Source organism: Wickerhamomyces anomalus (genome assembly GCF_001661255.1).
Source record: "Wickerhamomyces anomalus NRRL Y-366-8 unplaced genomic scaffold WICANscaffold_3, whole genome shotgun sequence".
NCBI lineage: Eukaryota > Fungi > Ascomycota > Saccharomycetes > Phaffomycetales > Wickerhamomycetaceae > Hansenula > Hansenula anomala.
Window position 1 is genome coordinate 1,149,991 of NW_017567112.1, and position 15,389 is coordinate 1,165,379.

At 34.8% G+C, this 15,389-nt stretch overlaps 8 protein-coding genes and 1 non-coding gene across 9 annotated transcripts; 5 read left to right on the plus strand and 4 right to left on the minus strand.

The window, feature by feature from the left end:
- Nucleotides 1-5: 5 nt before the first annotated feature.
- WICANDRAFT_92158 (uncharacterized protein) lies at nt 6-1,794 on the minus strand. Its single transcript, XM_019186348.1, has one exon. The coding sequence runs from the start codon at nt 1,321-1,323 to the stop codon at nt 94-96; it is 1,230 nt and encodes a 409-aa protein (XP_019039258.1). The 5' UTR covers nt 1,324-1,794; the 3' UTR covers nt 6-93.
- A 420-nt stretch (nt 1,795-2,214) lies between these two features.
- CBC2 (nuclear cap-binding protein subunit CBC2) lies at nt 2,215-3,001 on the plus strand (the record flags this gene model as incomplete). Its single annotated transcript, XM_019181800.1, has 3 exons — nt 2,215-2,301; nt 2,362-2,477; nt 2,533-3,001. 3 exons carry the CDS (start codon nt 2,215-2,217, stop codon nt 2,999-3,001), a joined length of 672 nt encoding a protein of 223 aa, XP_019039259.1.
- A 256-nt stretch (nt 3,002-3,257) lies between these two features.
- Nucleotides 3,258-4,166, minus strand: CUP9 (Cup9p; the record flags this gene model as incomplete). Its single annotated transcript, XM_019185636.1, has 1 exon — nt 3,258-4,166. The coding sequence occupies one exon, from the start codon at nt 4,164-4,166 to the stop codon at nt 3,258-3,260; it is 909 nt and encodes a 302-aa protein (XP_019039260.1).
- A 1,078-nt stretch (nt 4,167-5,244) lies between these two features.
- On the minus strand, nt 5,245-6,855 carry WICANDRAFT_62622 (uncharacterized protein; the record flags this gene model as incomplete). The annotated part of the gene is made up of 1 exon (XM_019183405.1): nt 5,245-6,855. One exon carries the CDS (start codon nt 6,853-6,855, stop codon nt 5,245-5,247), a length of 1,611 nt encoding a protein of 536 aa, XP_019039261.1.
- Nucleotides 6,856-7,889: 1,034 nt separating this feature from the next.
- WICANDRAFT_30589 (NAD(P)/FAD-dependent oxidoreductase) lies at nt 7,890-9,374 on the plus strand (the record flags this gene model as incomplete). Its single annotated transcript, XM_019181747.1, has 1 exon — nt 7,890-9,374. The coding sequence occupies one exon, from the start codon at nt 7,890-7,892 to the stop codon at nt 9,372-9,374; it is 1,485 nt and encodes a 494-aa protein (XP_019039262.1).
- Nucleotides 9,375-9,382: 8 nt separating this feature from the next.
- On the minus strand, nt 9,383-10,084 carry WICANDRAFT_62624 (uncharacterized protein; the record flags this gene model as incomplete). The annotated part of the gene is made up of 1 exon (XM_019183406.1): nt 9,383-10,084. One exon carries the CDS (start codon nt 10,082-10,084, stop codon nt 9,383-9,385), a length of 702 nt encoding a protein of 233 aa, XP_019039263.1.
- A 2,593-nt stretch (nt 10,085-12,677) lies between these two features.
- WICANDRAFT_92173 (uncharacterized protein) lies at nt 12,678-13,275 on the plus strand. Its single transcript, XM_019186349.1, has one exon. The coding sequence runs from the start codon at nt 12,946-12,948 to the stop codon at nt 13,246-13,248; it is 303 nt and encodes a 100-aa protein (XP_019039264.1). The 5' UTR covers nt 12,678-12,945; the 3' UTR covers nt 13,249-13,275.
- A 472-nt stretch (nt 13,276-13,747) lies between these two features.
- WICANDRAFT_30108 (uncharacterized protein) lies at nt 13,748-14,905 on the plus strand (the record flags this gene model as incomplete). Its single annotated transcript, XM_019181688.1, has 1 exon — nt 13,748-14,905. One exon carries the CDS (start codon nt 13,748-13,750, stop codon nt 14,903-14,905), a length of 1,158 nt encoding a protein of 385 aa, XP_019039265.1.
- Nucleotides 14,906-15,140: 235 nt separating this feature from the next.
- Nucleotides 15,141-15,232, plus strand: WICANDRAFT_t59. The gene has a single exon. It is a non-coding gene; the product is annotated as a tRNA-Arg (tRNA).
- Nucleotides 15,233-15,389: the final 157 nt, after the last annotated feature.

Here is a 15,389-nt window from a genome sequence, read left to right on the forward strand (position 1 = left end):
AACACCAATATACATATTTATATAAAAAATTAACCCATTCCCATATTCTAGTTTCATTATTCATTAAAATGAAACAAAAAAAAATACCTCCCATCACTTATTTTTACTTGGTTTTAATAATTCAAAACTACACATCAACTTCTGATCAACACTCATAACTGCACCCCAATTATTAAATTCTCCACAATAATTAGGAGCAGAGAAAATAGTGACGAATTTCTTTCTTGCAAAGAATTCATAACCATCCTCCACAACCATATGACCTCTAATGATTAAATCAAATTTAAACTTCTTACAGAAATTATCCACAATTTTTTTACCAAAACAGTATGAAACACCACGATCATTTTCACTCCATTCGGTAACGTTTGGATCTGGATCTGACCATAATAAATCAGCCAATAATCCAGTTTCTGGGATATCTGTTGGTCTTTTCAAATCTTCAATTTGTTTTAAATTTGTTAAATGAGGTGATAACCCACCATGAATACAAAAAATCTTGTCATTAATCAATGCAGCAATTGGTAAAGTATTGAAAACATCAACGAAATTTTTCCAACTTTTCAAATTTAATCTTCTTTTACATTCATCATAAAATCCATAAATCTTGGTAATATTTGCAGATTCATGATTACCTCTCAACATGAAGAAATTTTCAGGATACTTAATCTTGAAACAAAACAACAACAAGATTGTTTCCAAAGATTGTTTACCTCTATCAACATAATCACCAAGGAATAAATAATTTGAATTTGGAGGTAATCCACTCAATTTTAAAATTCTCAACAAATCATTAAATTGTCCATGAATATCACCAACAACTTTAACAGGTGCACTCAATCTTAATAAACTTGGTTGGTTTAAAAACACTTCACGAGCTTTTGCACAAATTATTGCAATTTCATAAGGTTTAATGAAGAATTCATCCTTGTTATTACTATTACCAGCACTGTTCTTAGCTCTCAGAACAGGACTTGAATTAGTTGAAGATGATGACATTGTTAATAATTTCTCAATAATCGAATCAATATCAATATCATTTGGTCCTAATTTTGGTTTCCTGGTAAAATTTTTAATTTTTGGTTCTTCTAAAATTGGAGGTAAATTTGAAAAAACAGGTGGAGTTGTTGATAATGAACTTGAAATTGAAGAATCAATAGTGAATAAATCACTAAAAGAGCTCGAGACTTCATCTGTACCTGTACTTCCATTACCTGTACTACTACTACCAACACCACCAATTTCTTCTTCCTCCTCTTCATTTTCGCCACCACCACCACCAGCATTCAAAATTGGAGAATTTTGTTTTAACGCTTTAGCCATTGATAAGTTAATCTCCATCTCGAAGGGACTAACATTCTCATCGCTAATGGTATCATCAGAACTATTATTGAATTCATTAAAATAAGTAAATTTTTTTGGACTTTTACTAGTTTTTTTTTTTGTAATTTATTTTTGTTATAACTTTGAGTTTTTAACCCATTATTTGTAGCAACATTTCGTTTGTTATAACTTGCTTTATTATGATTATTTGAGGAAGAAAACTTCCTATCATCTGGTTCAACAGGTTCACCACCTGTGGTTGAAGTTGTAGTTGTAGTTGTTGTTGAACCATTTAAGCTTGAGATCGCGTGGGCATTGGGGCTGGCATTCTTTGACGGGCTGTTTCCCATAACTTGGATATGATTTGATTAGTTTGAGCTAGTAACGAACACAAAAAAGGATCTCTGACTATTTTGAAGGCAGTTAAAAGGGAAAGGGGAAGGGCTGTTGTGATAAAAGAGTATCGTAAAAGGGTCAACGTAACTGATTTGAAATGGAAATTGAAATTGAAAATGTTGAAAAAAAGGAGTTTTTTGGGTGCTGTGCTGCGCGTACCAGGGACATTATGTAATAGACTAGTCATTGAAATTATGAAATATGAGTTTATTGAGGGAATAATGTTAGGGAAAGTATATTTTTAACCATGGAAGTCAAGTTACTAGTATTGATTATATTGGATATTTCCTTTTTCCAAACTCTTCAACCCCAAAATAACCAGATTCAGCATTTATCTCGTCTCTCATCACGTGCCAGTCACGTGCATTTCTATTTTTTTTCTGTCTTGCGCGAATTACACAAATACAAGATGAGGAAATTTTGGTTTAAAGAGCTGAAAGAATTCGATTCGAATCAGTTTCAACAACTTTAGCAAAGGCAATAACTGGTATCGAAATGTCATTGGCAGAATTCGACGAGATAGACTTCACCCACTCTGCTCCAAGATTGGACAGACCTTCAGAGTATCTTATGAAAAAAGCTGTGAGTATTAAACAGAGATGTATAATGATGATGATGGAGTATTAACATTATTTGTCATAGAGAAGAAGACCTAATGGATTACAAGATATAAGAGAATCATACAAGTCAGCAACAATCTATGTTGGTAATTTATCTTTCTACACAACAGAGGAACAAATCTATGAATTGTTTTCAAAGTATGTATAACATCAATAATTGAGATGTCAATTTACTAACTTTTTAATCATTAAGGGTTGGTCCAATTTCTCAGATTATTATGGGATTAGATAGATTCAACTATACACCATGTGGATTTTGTTTTGTTTTATATAAAAACCCTCAAGATGCTATCAATGCTGTTAAATATCTTGCAGATACAAAGTTAGAAGATCGTTTGGTACAAATTGATTTAGATCCTGGTTTTAGAGAAGGTAGACAGTTTGGTAGAGGTGCAAGCGGTGGTCAAGTTAAAGATGAATATAAATTCGAATATGATAGTTCAAGAGGTGGGTTTGGTGTTAATGGAACAGGATTACCACCTGTAAGTATTATTCCAGGCGGTAATGAAGTTCAAAGATTTGGGGCAAGAAGAAATAATTTTAATGAAAAAGATCAAAATTTAGGTGATTCTTATGTTCCTGGTGAAGAGAATAATGAACAAGATGTTGAAATAAATGATGAACATCATCAAGAACAAGAACAAGAACAAACAGCTAATTAATATTATGATGAAATGATATAATTAATGAGATCTATTACAGTCGTTGAAAATGTAGACATAAAACACATGATTTTTAAAATTAGAAATATTTTTCTTTTATACAAAATATGTATAACAAATCTGATGGATGATTTTAACAATAATTGTACAATATGGGAAAAACATTTTTTGAATTGAAAGTGAAACAAAACAAGCAAAGAAAACAACAACAACATTCAAATAGAATAAATAATAACATGGCGGCAAAAGAAATTGTTCACAATCTATCAATCAATCTTTTCTTCTTTATAGGTTGACCATTATTCCCACTAAGATTACTAAACAATCTTCTTCTTCTTTTATTAATAAACCAATTACTCAACTGAACATTACTTAGACCAGTCTGCTCCAATAACAATCTTTTCTGGGTATGATTTGGATAAGGATTATCCATATTGTTTAGAATCCATTCATTCAAAATCTCAATAGTTTCCCTTGGTAAATTTGTTCTCTTTTTGTTATTTGAACCATTTGGTGTTAAATTTGGCGAATCTAGGCCTGAGTCAACAGAACTGTCACGAGAATCATAATCATCATCCATGGTATTGATTGATAATGGGGTTGTGGATCTTTTCAAGCTTGTTATTGCATTTGATGTGGAATTTCTATGAATGTGAGATGGTCGTTGTTGAGACTTTGTAGTCGGTATCTGAGGCTGGCTTAGACTATGATGTGGTATTGGCTGATGATGTTGTTGTTGTTGTTCTTGTTTGAGTTCATTTTGGAAGGCCTCTATTGAGTTTGTTGATTCAGATCTTTGTTGAAACGTGTATTGTTGTTGATATTGGGAGATGGTGTTTGAATCTTGTTCTGGTGATGTTTGGACATGTTCACTTGATTGAGAATTTCTTTGATTGAATTCTAACAAGAGTTGAGAATCACTTAGTTGTTGTTCATTTTGATAAGATTCTATATTCTTGAGTACATGGTCCATTGACGGCAAAGACAAGTTGTTTGGAGCATCTTTATTATAAATCATTTCCTTATGGAGTAACAAGAATCTTCCCTTCTCGTCAGCGGAGGATTCAGCAGAAGAAGTGATTGAGGTTGAATGTGAAGGGGTTGTTGTTGATGTTGGTGTTGAAGCGGACGACACTGAGGTATTTGACTCGTTGGAAATGGACATTCTTTGGAGAAGAAGGCGTATGGATTGGGTAGCCAAGTGGAACGATCTAGAACAGATTCAGCAGTAGGGGGTTTAAACAGTCTATAGCACAGGAAAGGAACGGTGGTGGTTGTAGTTGAAATGTTGATGGTTGCAAAAGATAAATTGTGTCATTATTCGATTTTTTTTCCTTGATCAAGATTTCCCACCAAAAAGGAAAAAGAAAATCGGCTTCGAAAAAGAAAGAGTCAAAACAGCCATTCGGCTGGCTTTACAGCACCTACAAAGGGGAAATAAAGAGATGATGCTCTACTGGTGTAAAGAGAGTCTACTGATGTGTAATTAGAGTATAATAAGGAGTTTCTACGCTATTTTTCTTGGTGTTTCCAGCTCAGTTTTCCCATGTTTTGTGTCAAATCTCAGCACTCAATTTTCAAAACTGACTCGAGCGCTGGTGAAAAATTTTTTTATCCTGCGAATTTGATTGGGAGATTTCTGGGACAATAAGAATGTGACAAAAAAAAGTGGCACCAAAGTGGACAGACACGGTGGGAATTGGATGAGTTTGTATTGGGTGTAGTACTATGATTGGTATCATTGAAATCGCATATCATAGGGCTATCACCTCCAACAACTCATATCTTCATATCTCTATTGGTTCATTAGTTGTAACGACATGTCCTAAACAGGTAATATTTTGTGACAAAATACAACCAGAAGGGTAAGCAAGTCACACAACGCCTACAGTGCACCGGTGTATCTTGTGTAGATAGGCTAGGACAAGGTTTATTATCACAAAGATCAAGACTTGGATTCAAAAGAGAGATCTCTATCTTCAACACATCATAGTCTTGAGTCTTGACAGATCTTGACAGCTTGGGGATCTGGAGAAACGTCAACGTCCAAGAGTAAAAAGTCTATTCAAGATCTATCACCGTTGATTCAAGACCTGATAATATGGCCACCCATTGAAAACCCACATATAACTAATAGATACAATATTGACCTTAATCGATACCAAAACACTCCTTGACTCACTACTTTATAGCGTATTACAGCTGCCACAAGTCACCGTGTCAATTAAACCCTATACACCAAATTATAATGGATAAATAAACCTCTTGTTTTGTAAATCAGTCAAATCCAACATGGATATATCCACTTCTGTCTTGACTTCATTCCCATCAGAATCATAACTTGTAACAAACCCATGTTCATCTTCGATTTTACCATCCTCAATATCTTGAAGAAATTGTCTTCTTTGTTTATTTCTTCTTGATAAAACAAATCTAATAATTTGCAAGATTAATGGTGCAACAAACCATGATAAAACAATACAGATTGTCCAAGCTAAATGATATCTTGGTTTATCCTTAGCTCTCCAAATCTGAGGAGCAATAAGATTGGAAACACCATAAAACACTGACCAAACAACAGTTCTAACTAATTTCTTTGAATATCCAGCAGCACTTGATTGACACCATGAAAATGAAGCAATAAAAGTATTTGCATTGGCATTTGTTAAGAAAATACCTGCAAGAATACCTTTACTCAAATGTAATGGTAATGAAACAGTGATAATACCACCTAATAGTGCAATTGATGCACAAACTGTACCAAAATGTGCAGATTGGGATCTAAATATACTTAGAGCAATTGAACCTGCAATTGACATGAAAGTGGTCCATCCAGCAGATGCAACTGAAACTAAAGTGGAATCTAAATTGGAAATACCCAAATTTTTATAAATGATTGCACTTTGGAAACTGATATTATTACACAACATACTCAACAAGACAAATACACCAAATAACCAAGTGATTGGATCTTTAACAGCTTCAATAACTTGATCCTTCTTGACCGTTTTCTGTTCGATCGAGGACTTTGTAGCAGCTTTGATTCTTTTAATAACATGGATCCTTTCCTGGACTGTGAAATATCTATAAGTTGCAGGATTATCAGGAAAGAAAAAAAATGAGGATATGGATAAAACAAATGATAACCCACCAAGAATTGTCCAATAAACTTTCCATGGACTGATATCACCAGGAACAAATTGAACACCATAAGCTAATAACCCGCCAGGGATCCCCTGTGCAATACAACTGATCCAAAAGATAGGATTTATTATAGCTTGCTCTGCAGGTGTAAACCACATTGCCATTGTATGTTCCAAACATGGAGTGACACCACTTTCAAAACATCCCAATATGAATCTAATAATTGCTAAATGTGTGAAGTTCTTAGCAGCTAGTGTGGTTAGTGTAGTTATGGTCCAAACAAACGTAACACCAGATATATAATGAGATAATTTTATTCTTTGAAATAATAAATGACTTGGGACTTGAAATAAGATATAACCAGCATAGAAAATCGTTTGTAAATCATTATATTTTGCTTGATCCAAGTTTAAATCTTCAAACATCCCTAATAGGGAGGCATACCCAGTAGCATTCTTATCGAAAAATAACATAAAATTAACAAATGAAACAATAGGAATGATAATAAACCATAATTTCCTCTTGATTCTCTTCTCCAATTCTGGTGTTAATTCACCAGCTTCCTTCTCATGTTGTTCAAATAATTCCAGTGTGACATCGGCATATTTCAAATTGACAACCTTGGCATCGTCTGTATCGTCTGAACTTTCTTGATGACTTCTTGATCTGGAAACACCAACGGTGAAAGTGTCCTTTTGATTAACACTCATTTTCCAAAGTGGGAACAATTCATTCCCTTGGGAAGAGATCACAAACTTTGAACAATAGCATATGTTTATATAGAGCTTGAACTATTCATTGTGGCAATCGGAGTTGTCTGCTTTGATGGTCGCCAAATTGGATGAATTGAGTCAAAGCTATACCACAAATTTTTTCCACAGTGGTGGCTTCAAAAGCTATATCGCGAATGTCAACTAAGCTACAAATAAATGAACAAATCAACAATATTTGCATTACAATGGATTAAATAATTGATATTTGTGTAGTCCAAGTAAAGATATTATAGAATAGTGTTATTTGCTGTTAAGAGAAGATACTGGTTAATCTCCATCTCATAATATCACCAACTATTAACATGAATAAAATCAGTTTATTAATGGAATAATCAATAATGGAAGTAATACCCAAGTCTGAATTGTTAAGCCTAATTATATCTTAAGTGTATAAGGAATCATCTCGGAATTGAACTGCAGAATGCACGTTATAAACGATGTAAAATAATATAATATCAGCTATAAAGAAATTAACTACCCCATATTCTAAGCTGATGTGTAAAAGTGAAAGTCCAGGAAATTTTAGATGGAGAGCTTTTATATCACTTTGTCGAAGACAAGGATGACTAATTCTAACTATCTAGAGTTCATAGTATAATTACCATCTAATTTGGATCTCAGAGAGTAGTCAATGAAGCGGTGAATTATCAGTTGTAACTAAAACACAATATCGGTTAGCAGAATAGCCCATGATCACCTTGAACTGAACCGCTTCATTTGTTAGCTCTCAATCAAGCTATCTACTCTATAAAACCCCCTATTCAATACCCTTTTTCAGATACAATTGATCAATTTTATTATTGTCAAATGTTGGCGGCTAATAACAAAAATGGTCACGTGCAACCACTATATAATTCGAATTGCACTTGATGAGCCATAATTCTGAGCATTGTCAAGAATGAGAATGGACGTTGTCATACTTGACATGTCTGCTATACATTGCAAAGGTGAATAAGGAGAATAGACAAGCAATGACGGGGCCAAAGATCATCATAATTGGTTCTGGTGCCTTTGGACTCAGTTCAGCCCTTCATCTCGTGGAAAACGGATATGAAAACATTACAGTCTTTGATAGATTAGATCTTTTCAAACTAGGTTATATCTTTGACAATGGAGCAGACACTGCGAGTGCTGATGTTAATAAAGTGTTCAGGGCTTATTATGGGGATAAGGATCATTATCATAGACTGGCATTAAAGGCTAAAGATATCTTTACGAGATGGGATAAGGAATTAAAGAGTTATTCGAAAGAGGAAGCTAAAGAGAAGTTCAACATTGATGTCCAGAAAATTATTGAGAACTCTGGATGGTTAAGATTGGATAATACTAAAGAATTGGCCGATGAAGAACGTAAAAGTTTGGATATCTTTGCAAAGACTGGTATAAGAGATACTCAATACGTGATAAATGACCCTGAGGATGTTGAAAGAGCTCAAAGAGATGGATGGGCTCATAAATTAGATCCATTGAAAATTAAAGAGAATCCTTTATTTGAACACATTAGTGGGGTTTTAGATTCAACTTCTGGAATTTTAAGTGCTTCAAATGCTTGCTTATACGTTAATACCCTATTGAGATCAAAAGGTGTGAATTTCATTACTGGTGAAGAAAAAGGTCAAGTTAGTCGCTTCATTGAATCTTCTGATGGTAAGGTTTCAGGAGTTGTCACAAAAGATGGTGTTGAACATTCAGCAGATTTAGTCATTTTAGCTGCTGGTCCATGGTCTGCTTCTTTATTACCTGAATTGGGTGGGTTGAGTGAGGCACATTCAGGTAATGTTGTATTGATTAAAGTCCCAAAGGAGGAACAAATACTAAGAGAGAAATTTTCTCCCAAGAACTTCCCAAATATTGGATGGAGACTAGGTGAATCTCGTGAAAGTTCAAGGTTTGGAGGGTTTGGTATATTCCCAATATCTGAACCTCAAGGTTATGTTAAAATCATCTCAAGACAAAAAAAGTACTTGAACCCAGTCAAACTTCCAAATGGCACTGTCGTTTCTGTTCCATTGACTTCAAATTCATCACCTCCTGAATCAAGATTATCCAAACATATGATTGATCAAGTTAAGGATTTCATTAAAGTGTTCGTTCCTGAGTTGGTGAAGTTTGGTATTTACAAAACTCAACTTTTATGGTACACAGATACCATCAACAATGATTTCATTATCGATTTTGCCCCAAAAAGAGAAAACTTGTTGGTTGTTACAGGTGGATCGGGTCATGGGTTCAAGTTTTTACCTGTTTTAGGTCAATTTGTTGTTGATGTTTTAGAGAAGAGAGAGAATGAGTACACAAAGATCTTTAAATGGAGAGATCCATCAAAATTTAATGATTTAAACAAGATTGGAGATATCAAGACAGGTAAAAGTTCATTCTATGATCAAGACTTAAGTAATGTGAGTGATCTCAAATTTACTGAAGAAGATTTGAAAAGAAAAGTTGTTATAGACTAGACACTTACTTAAACACTATAATCTTTTGGTAATGCAACCTCGTACAAGTAGTTCCCCAAAGTTATAATATCCCAAATAGGCAAACCTGTTTTCTTGTAGATGGCATTTTTAAATGGTGGGATATTGGTACATTCCAAAACGATTCCTCCAATACCATCGTGTTCCTTCAATAGCTGATCAACAGCATCCAAAACCTCCTTTTCAATATCTTTAAAGTTGTACTCTTTTCCCTCTCTTAAAATTTGTTGAAATTCACCACCACGTTTAACACCAGCAATAGGAACATCGTAATCAACACCAACAGCTTTCAAATGCTCTTTCCCCAAATTATCAGCATCAAATGTAACAATACCCAACTGTTTCCCCGGTGGGATCAAAGCCTGGGCAATAGGGATCTGTAACAGGGCAGAAGTTCCAACAGGAACACCAATCTTTGCCTGTAGGATAGGATGTAGAGTAGCTAGGAATCCACATGATGTGATCAGAGCAATTGCACCATCCTTGACCAATTCTTGAGCAGCCTCCACCCACAAGTCAACAAAACTTTGGTTATAGTTTTTTGAAGACTTGACAACTTCATCACCTACTGCCTTGTCGACAATTTTGATCTTTATTGGTATGTTCCAAGTTCCTGGGTTGGCAACATCGCCTAATGGTCTGTGGAACGTGGTGTTGACTTGTAGGATTCCTAAGAATGGCTCAGTTGTCATTATGGCTTTGATATTATAGATAAACTTTTATCAGAATGAATGATTGAATTTAGATTTCATTAATTTGACTCTTATTTATTTCTCGAGTTCCACAGTTATAGATCAGCCACAGATCTAGGAGTACCAGTTCCCTGAAGCAGAAAGCATATCCGCACTCGCAAGCTCTGTCCACTTAACATCAGCTATAGTCAATTGGAATACACCAAGCATCGCACAATGGTAACAATATTAACAATGAAAAAGTAATGTTTAAGAACAAGCCCACGTTAAATTACTACTGAAGCCTCATAAAGATTTCGCGAATCTCGCGAACACGTTCTGTGAAAAGAAGTAAACAAAAAGTCTTCTCGTTTAGCTATATAGAGAATGTCAGTTAAGCTACAAATAAATGAACAAATCAACAATATTTGCATTACACTGGATTAAATAATTGTTATTTGCGTAGTCCAGGTAAAAACATTGCTGAATGGTGTTGTTTGCTGGCAAGAGAAGATACTGGTTAATCTCCATCTTAACCAGAATTGTATCACCAACAAATATAAAACACTAATCACGTCAATGGAATATCAGGTATAAAAATCAGAAATCAAACTACTTCGACACTGTACATTCAGGTTGACGAACATATTTCAATGCAACAGCATATCGGGCGAAGACATGAGATGGCTGTATCAACAACGGAGAACCACTCATTAAAAAGAAGACCATGGAGCACTTCCCGTAAGCTTTTTTCTAGTCCATTTTTCGCGTCTATATCTAAAATTTGTTAACTATGGTGAAAAACTCGTGTCCGGACCGAAAAAATGGTAGCGGCTGCTATTTTTGTATGGCGAAAAAAAAATAGACTCAGCTTCGGAGCTGAGTCTAAATCTATTTTGCAAAATGGCTTCTATTTCGCCCTTCCAAAAAAATAGACTGAGCAAGAATGAAAATAGCATTGACACATGAAAACAACAATAAACACTCTTAAAAAGTACCAATAAGAGTCGAATATACTGTATTAGGCCATGCTGATCAATAGTCCTATGGTTTTAATACACATTCGCTATATATATTTGGTGTTATTGGCCTGTTCTCTATTTTGTATTTTGTAGGAAAATAGCATCCTTCTAAAATTAATGGTTTGTGCCCTGGCCGTCCAGCTTTTGGCGGGATACTGACACGTTTTTCTGCCAAAACTGCCATTTTGTAGCACCCAAATCTATTTTTTAGAGAACGCCCAAAAAATGGCTTACGGGAAGTGCTCCCATGCTCAGTTATTGCTGAGGCTTTTTTTTTTACAAAACTCGATAAAAATTTCGCGAATGTGCGCGAACGCGTTCTGCAAAAATAATGTAAACAAAAGTTTTCAAGTGCTCTTTGCCATTACAGATACAAACCATACATCACTCAAAAAAGAAAGAATGGAGGAGGCCGATATACGCAGAGAAGTAGCCGAACATTGGGCTAAGAGGTTTGAAGAGCATGAGTCTCATACGGAAGGATCTAAAGAACCTGCAATTGAGGCTATTCCTGTGCCTGATGTTCCTGTACTGCCTGTTGCTGATGAGAATGAAGAAGAACTAGAGATCTTGGAACCAGCGGCTAAGAGACAAAAGAAAGAACCAATAGAAGACGATGTGGAGGAAGAGTTGGAAATTGAGATTGTTGACTTGTCAGGGAACGATGATCAAGTTGAAGTTGCACCAATTGATGTAAGTTCAGAGGTTGATGATGATGTTGTTGCTATAGAACCTGTTGAAGTCACAGAGGATACACCAAAGGGTAATGAGCCACCTTTTTTACCAATCCATAACCCAACTTATGATAATCCTAAATTGAAAAACTCCCTTACGGTATCGGATTTATTGTCGTCGCCCAAATTGAAGTCTTGTTATTTGTTCAGTTATCAACATAATCTTGAATTCATATTGCCACAATTTCATTCAAACACCATAGATCTCACAATTGTGTATCAAGAAGGAACAGTTTTAGATTCACCCCTAAGGAAAGGGTTCCCAAATATTCAATTTGTCAATGTCTACATGGCTCCTTTCACTTCACATCATCCAAAGCTAATTATAAATTTTTATAATGATGACACTTGCAAAATATATCTAGTATCTTGCAACATGACCCAATTAGAATTTGAAACAAACAATCAAATGGTTTGGCAAAGTCCCTTCCTAAAGCAAGTTCCAAACTCGCAAAATACACCTTTTAAACAACATCTTTTCAATTATTTGAAAAACTATCAAAAATCTCCGTTAAATACATTATGTTTAAAATTAAAAGCATATAATTTTGAACCTATAAAAAGTGATTTTGTTTCATCAGCAACTAGCAAAAGTGACAAATTTGGATTCTTAGGATTATACAATTCATTGTTGTTAAAAGGTCTAATACCTAGAAAATTTGAGAAAAATAGACAAGTATTGTATCAAACGTCATCAATTAGTTCATCAATCAGGTGGTCCAAGGCACATAATGAATCAGCAAACTTGTTCACTCATTTGATTGCACCTTTGATATCTGGTAAATATAATATGCAAGGTAATTTGAACCTTGTACAAAATTTCCCCTTGAGAAATGGGTATGAGGCAGTGGAACTATTCAGTCAAGATTATAAAGTGAAACCATACATCATCTTCCCTTCTTTGTCAGATATAAGAAACTCATTATTCGGGTATAGATCAGGTGGATGGTCTCATTATAACCCTTTTTCCAAATGTAATATCCCTATGAATGATTATTTACAAAAATATTTCTTCCATCATAGTTATTCAAATCAAAGAAGAACTAATTCAAGCCATACAAAATTCATACTCATGTCAAGTGATAATTTTCAAACATTGGATTGGGTATTATTCACAAGTGCCAATATGAGTAAGCAGGCATGGGGTACGACACCAACGAAGGATACGATCAAATCACAGCGTCCTATATCTGCAGTATCAAATTATGAAACTGGTGTTTTGATATCGCCAACTGATTATGGATCTGGCAAAAAACTTGTACCATTGGAGATTGGTGAAGAAAGAAAATTAAGTGATGATGAGATTCCAATTATTCTACCATTCAGATTACCGCCTGAGCAGTATAAAGCTGATGATCAGCCTTGGTGTATGAAAAATGCTTGTAATTTGCCAGATATCTTGGGTGCTATTCATTTAGGCACAGATTGATGAATACTTCTGTCGGGATGATTATAGGGCTCGTTATTGGTGTCAAGTTGTTTTCAATGCAATACTTTAAATGACTAATGAAGCTATATATATATAACATATATCCCTTGTAGGATGCTCCTGAATCGATTATTAGTAGCCATCTGTTACTTGTTTACCTTTCGACTCTTGACGCACTTCTCAAAAACTTTGGAACGTGTAAGTAACGCTAGGCCCGAGCCTAAAAAAATCGAGACGGGATCTTTTTGAACATCGAATACACTCTGCAAGCTATTTGTCATGAGCATCAAGAGTCTACTCAATTATATTGAATATCGCCAATTGATTCAAGAACCCAATCTATAAAACTTATCAAATTCATCTACCGAGACCTTGACACGTCGGTTGGCCAGGTTTAGAAAATCGTTACATTTTAAAGCTTCTCATCGGTATTAAAAAAATCCACCGTGTGTCTAATTGACAACGCTCCCTTTGTTTACTAATTTAATGGCTATTAAGAATGTCAGATATCAACTATATCAACCAGTGGGATCCAAGTAATGTGATTTTGAACGATCCTAACGTTGATTATTCATGGAAGATTTGTGTTTTACAAGAAACTTATTTTGCTGGAAATGAAATTGAAGGCTCATCAGGTGGGAGAATCTCTTCAATCTTTGTTATATTCTTTCTCTCTACAGGGTTCACAATATTTCCAATACTTAGTAGGACTTTCAAATGGATCAAAATGCCGCTTCATCTTTATTTATTTGCAAGGTATTTTGGTACTGGAGTTATTGTTGCAACAGCTTTCATGCATTTGATGGATCCTGCATATACACAAATTGGTCCTAATTCTTGTGTTGGAGTTAGTGGGAATTGGGCTGAATTTCCTTGGGTGCCTGCAATTATGATGATTTCTCTGTTCACAATTTTCCTAACAGATGTTATTTCAGATGTGTTGGTGGAGAGACGTTATGGTGGTGATGGTGAATCACATTCATGTGCAAGTGATGAAACTATGAAAGCTATTTGTTCTGGTTATGACGATGATGACCATTTTAATGATGAAGAGCATAATCATTTTTTGAAAAAGGGATCACAAGTGGGATTCTCTACAGAAATGACAGATTTCAATAGTGCTGCTGATGACTCGACACTAACTGTTAAAGCTGAAAGAGGATTCAGGTCTCAAATAGCTGCTTTTTTGATTTTAGAATTTGGAATTTTGTTTCATTCAGTCATGATTGGTCTAAATTTAGGTGCTGTTAATGGTAATGAATTCAAGACGCTGTACGTTGTTTTAGTCTTTCATCAATCTTTTGAAGGTTTAGGTATTGGTGCAAGATTATCATCTATTCCATGGCCAGAAAATGTTTCTTTTGTTTGGGCTTATTTGATGTGTTTACTATATGGATTAGTCACACCGCTTTCAATTGCTATTGGAATAGGAATTAGAGCTTCTTATGTTTCAAATCCTTATAGAGTTAATGTAATATCTGGTGTTTTGGATACAATTTCCTGTGGTATTTTGATTTATTCTGGGCTTGTCGAACTGCTAGCTAGGGACTTTATATTCAATCCACAGTCAAGAAAAAATTTGAAACTGCTGACCTTCAATATCTCATCAGCGATGGTTGGTGCTGCTACTATGGCCATCATTAGTAAGTGGGCTTGAGCCTTTGAGTTAAAACGAAATTGAACATTTTATAGAGAATTTCCTGTAAAATGTAGACTCAAGTGGACGCTCGATAATATTTCGGCACGATCTTGATTAATTTGGGACACCTGAGGTAAGTAGAATATCATAGTTCACCTTTAATGATGTACTCAACCTCTAATATCCGTCAAATAGTGCCCCTACCACTTTGTTTTAACCTGGCAAACCACAATTTTTGAAATTTTGAAATCTGTTCCTCGTGGCCCAATGGTCACGGCGTCTGGCTACGATTTAATAGCTACTTCTGAAACCAGAAGATTCCAGGTTCGACTCCTGGCGGGGAAGATTTTTTTTAAAATTTTTGCGGAAATTGAGCTATTGATTAATATTGGAAATTTATTTGGAACAGTGTTATATTGGAATTATTATATTGAAAGTTGAAGTGTAAAAGTGTATAAGATTTTAGAATAAAGTAACTTTACCATTAAAAAAAAAAAAAAAA

Bases quoted from the DNA above. Each gene is read 5' to 3' on its own strand.
- WICANDRAFT_92158 (XM_019186348.1), bottom strand. From the start codon at position 1,323: ATGGCTAAAGCGTTAAAACAAAATTCTCCAATTTTGAATGCTGGTGGT.
- WICANDRAFT_92173 (XM_019186349.1), top strand. From the start codon at position 12,946: ATGAGTAAGCAGGCATGGGGTACGACACCAACGAAGGATACGATCAAA.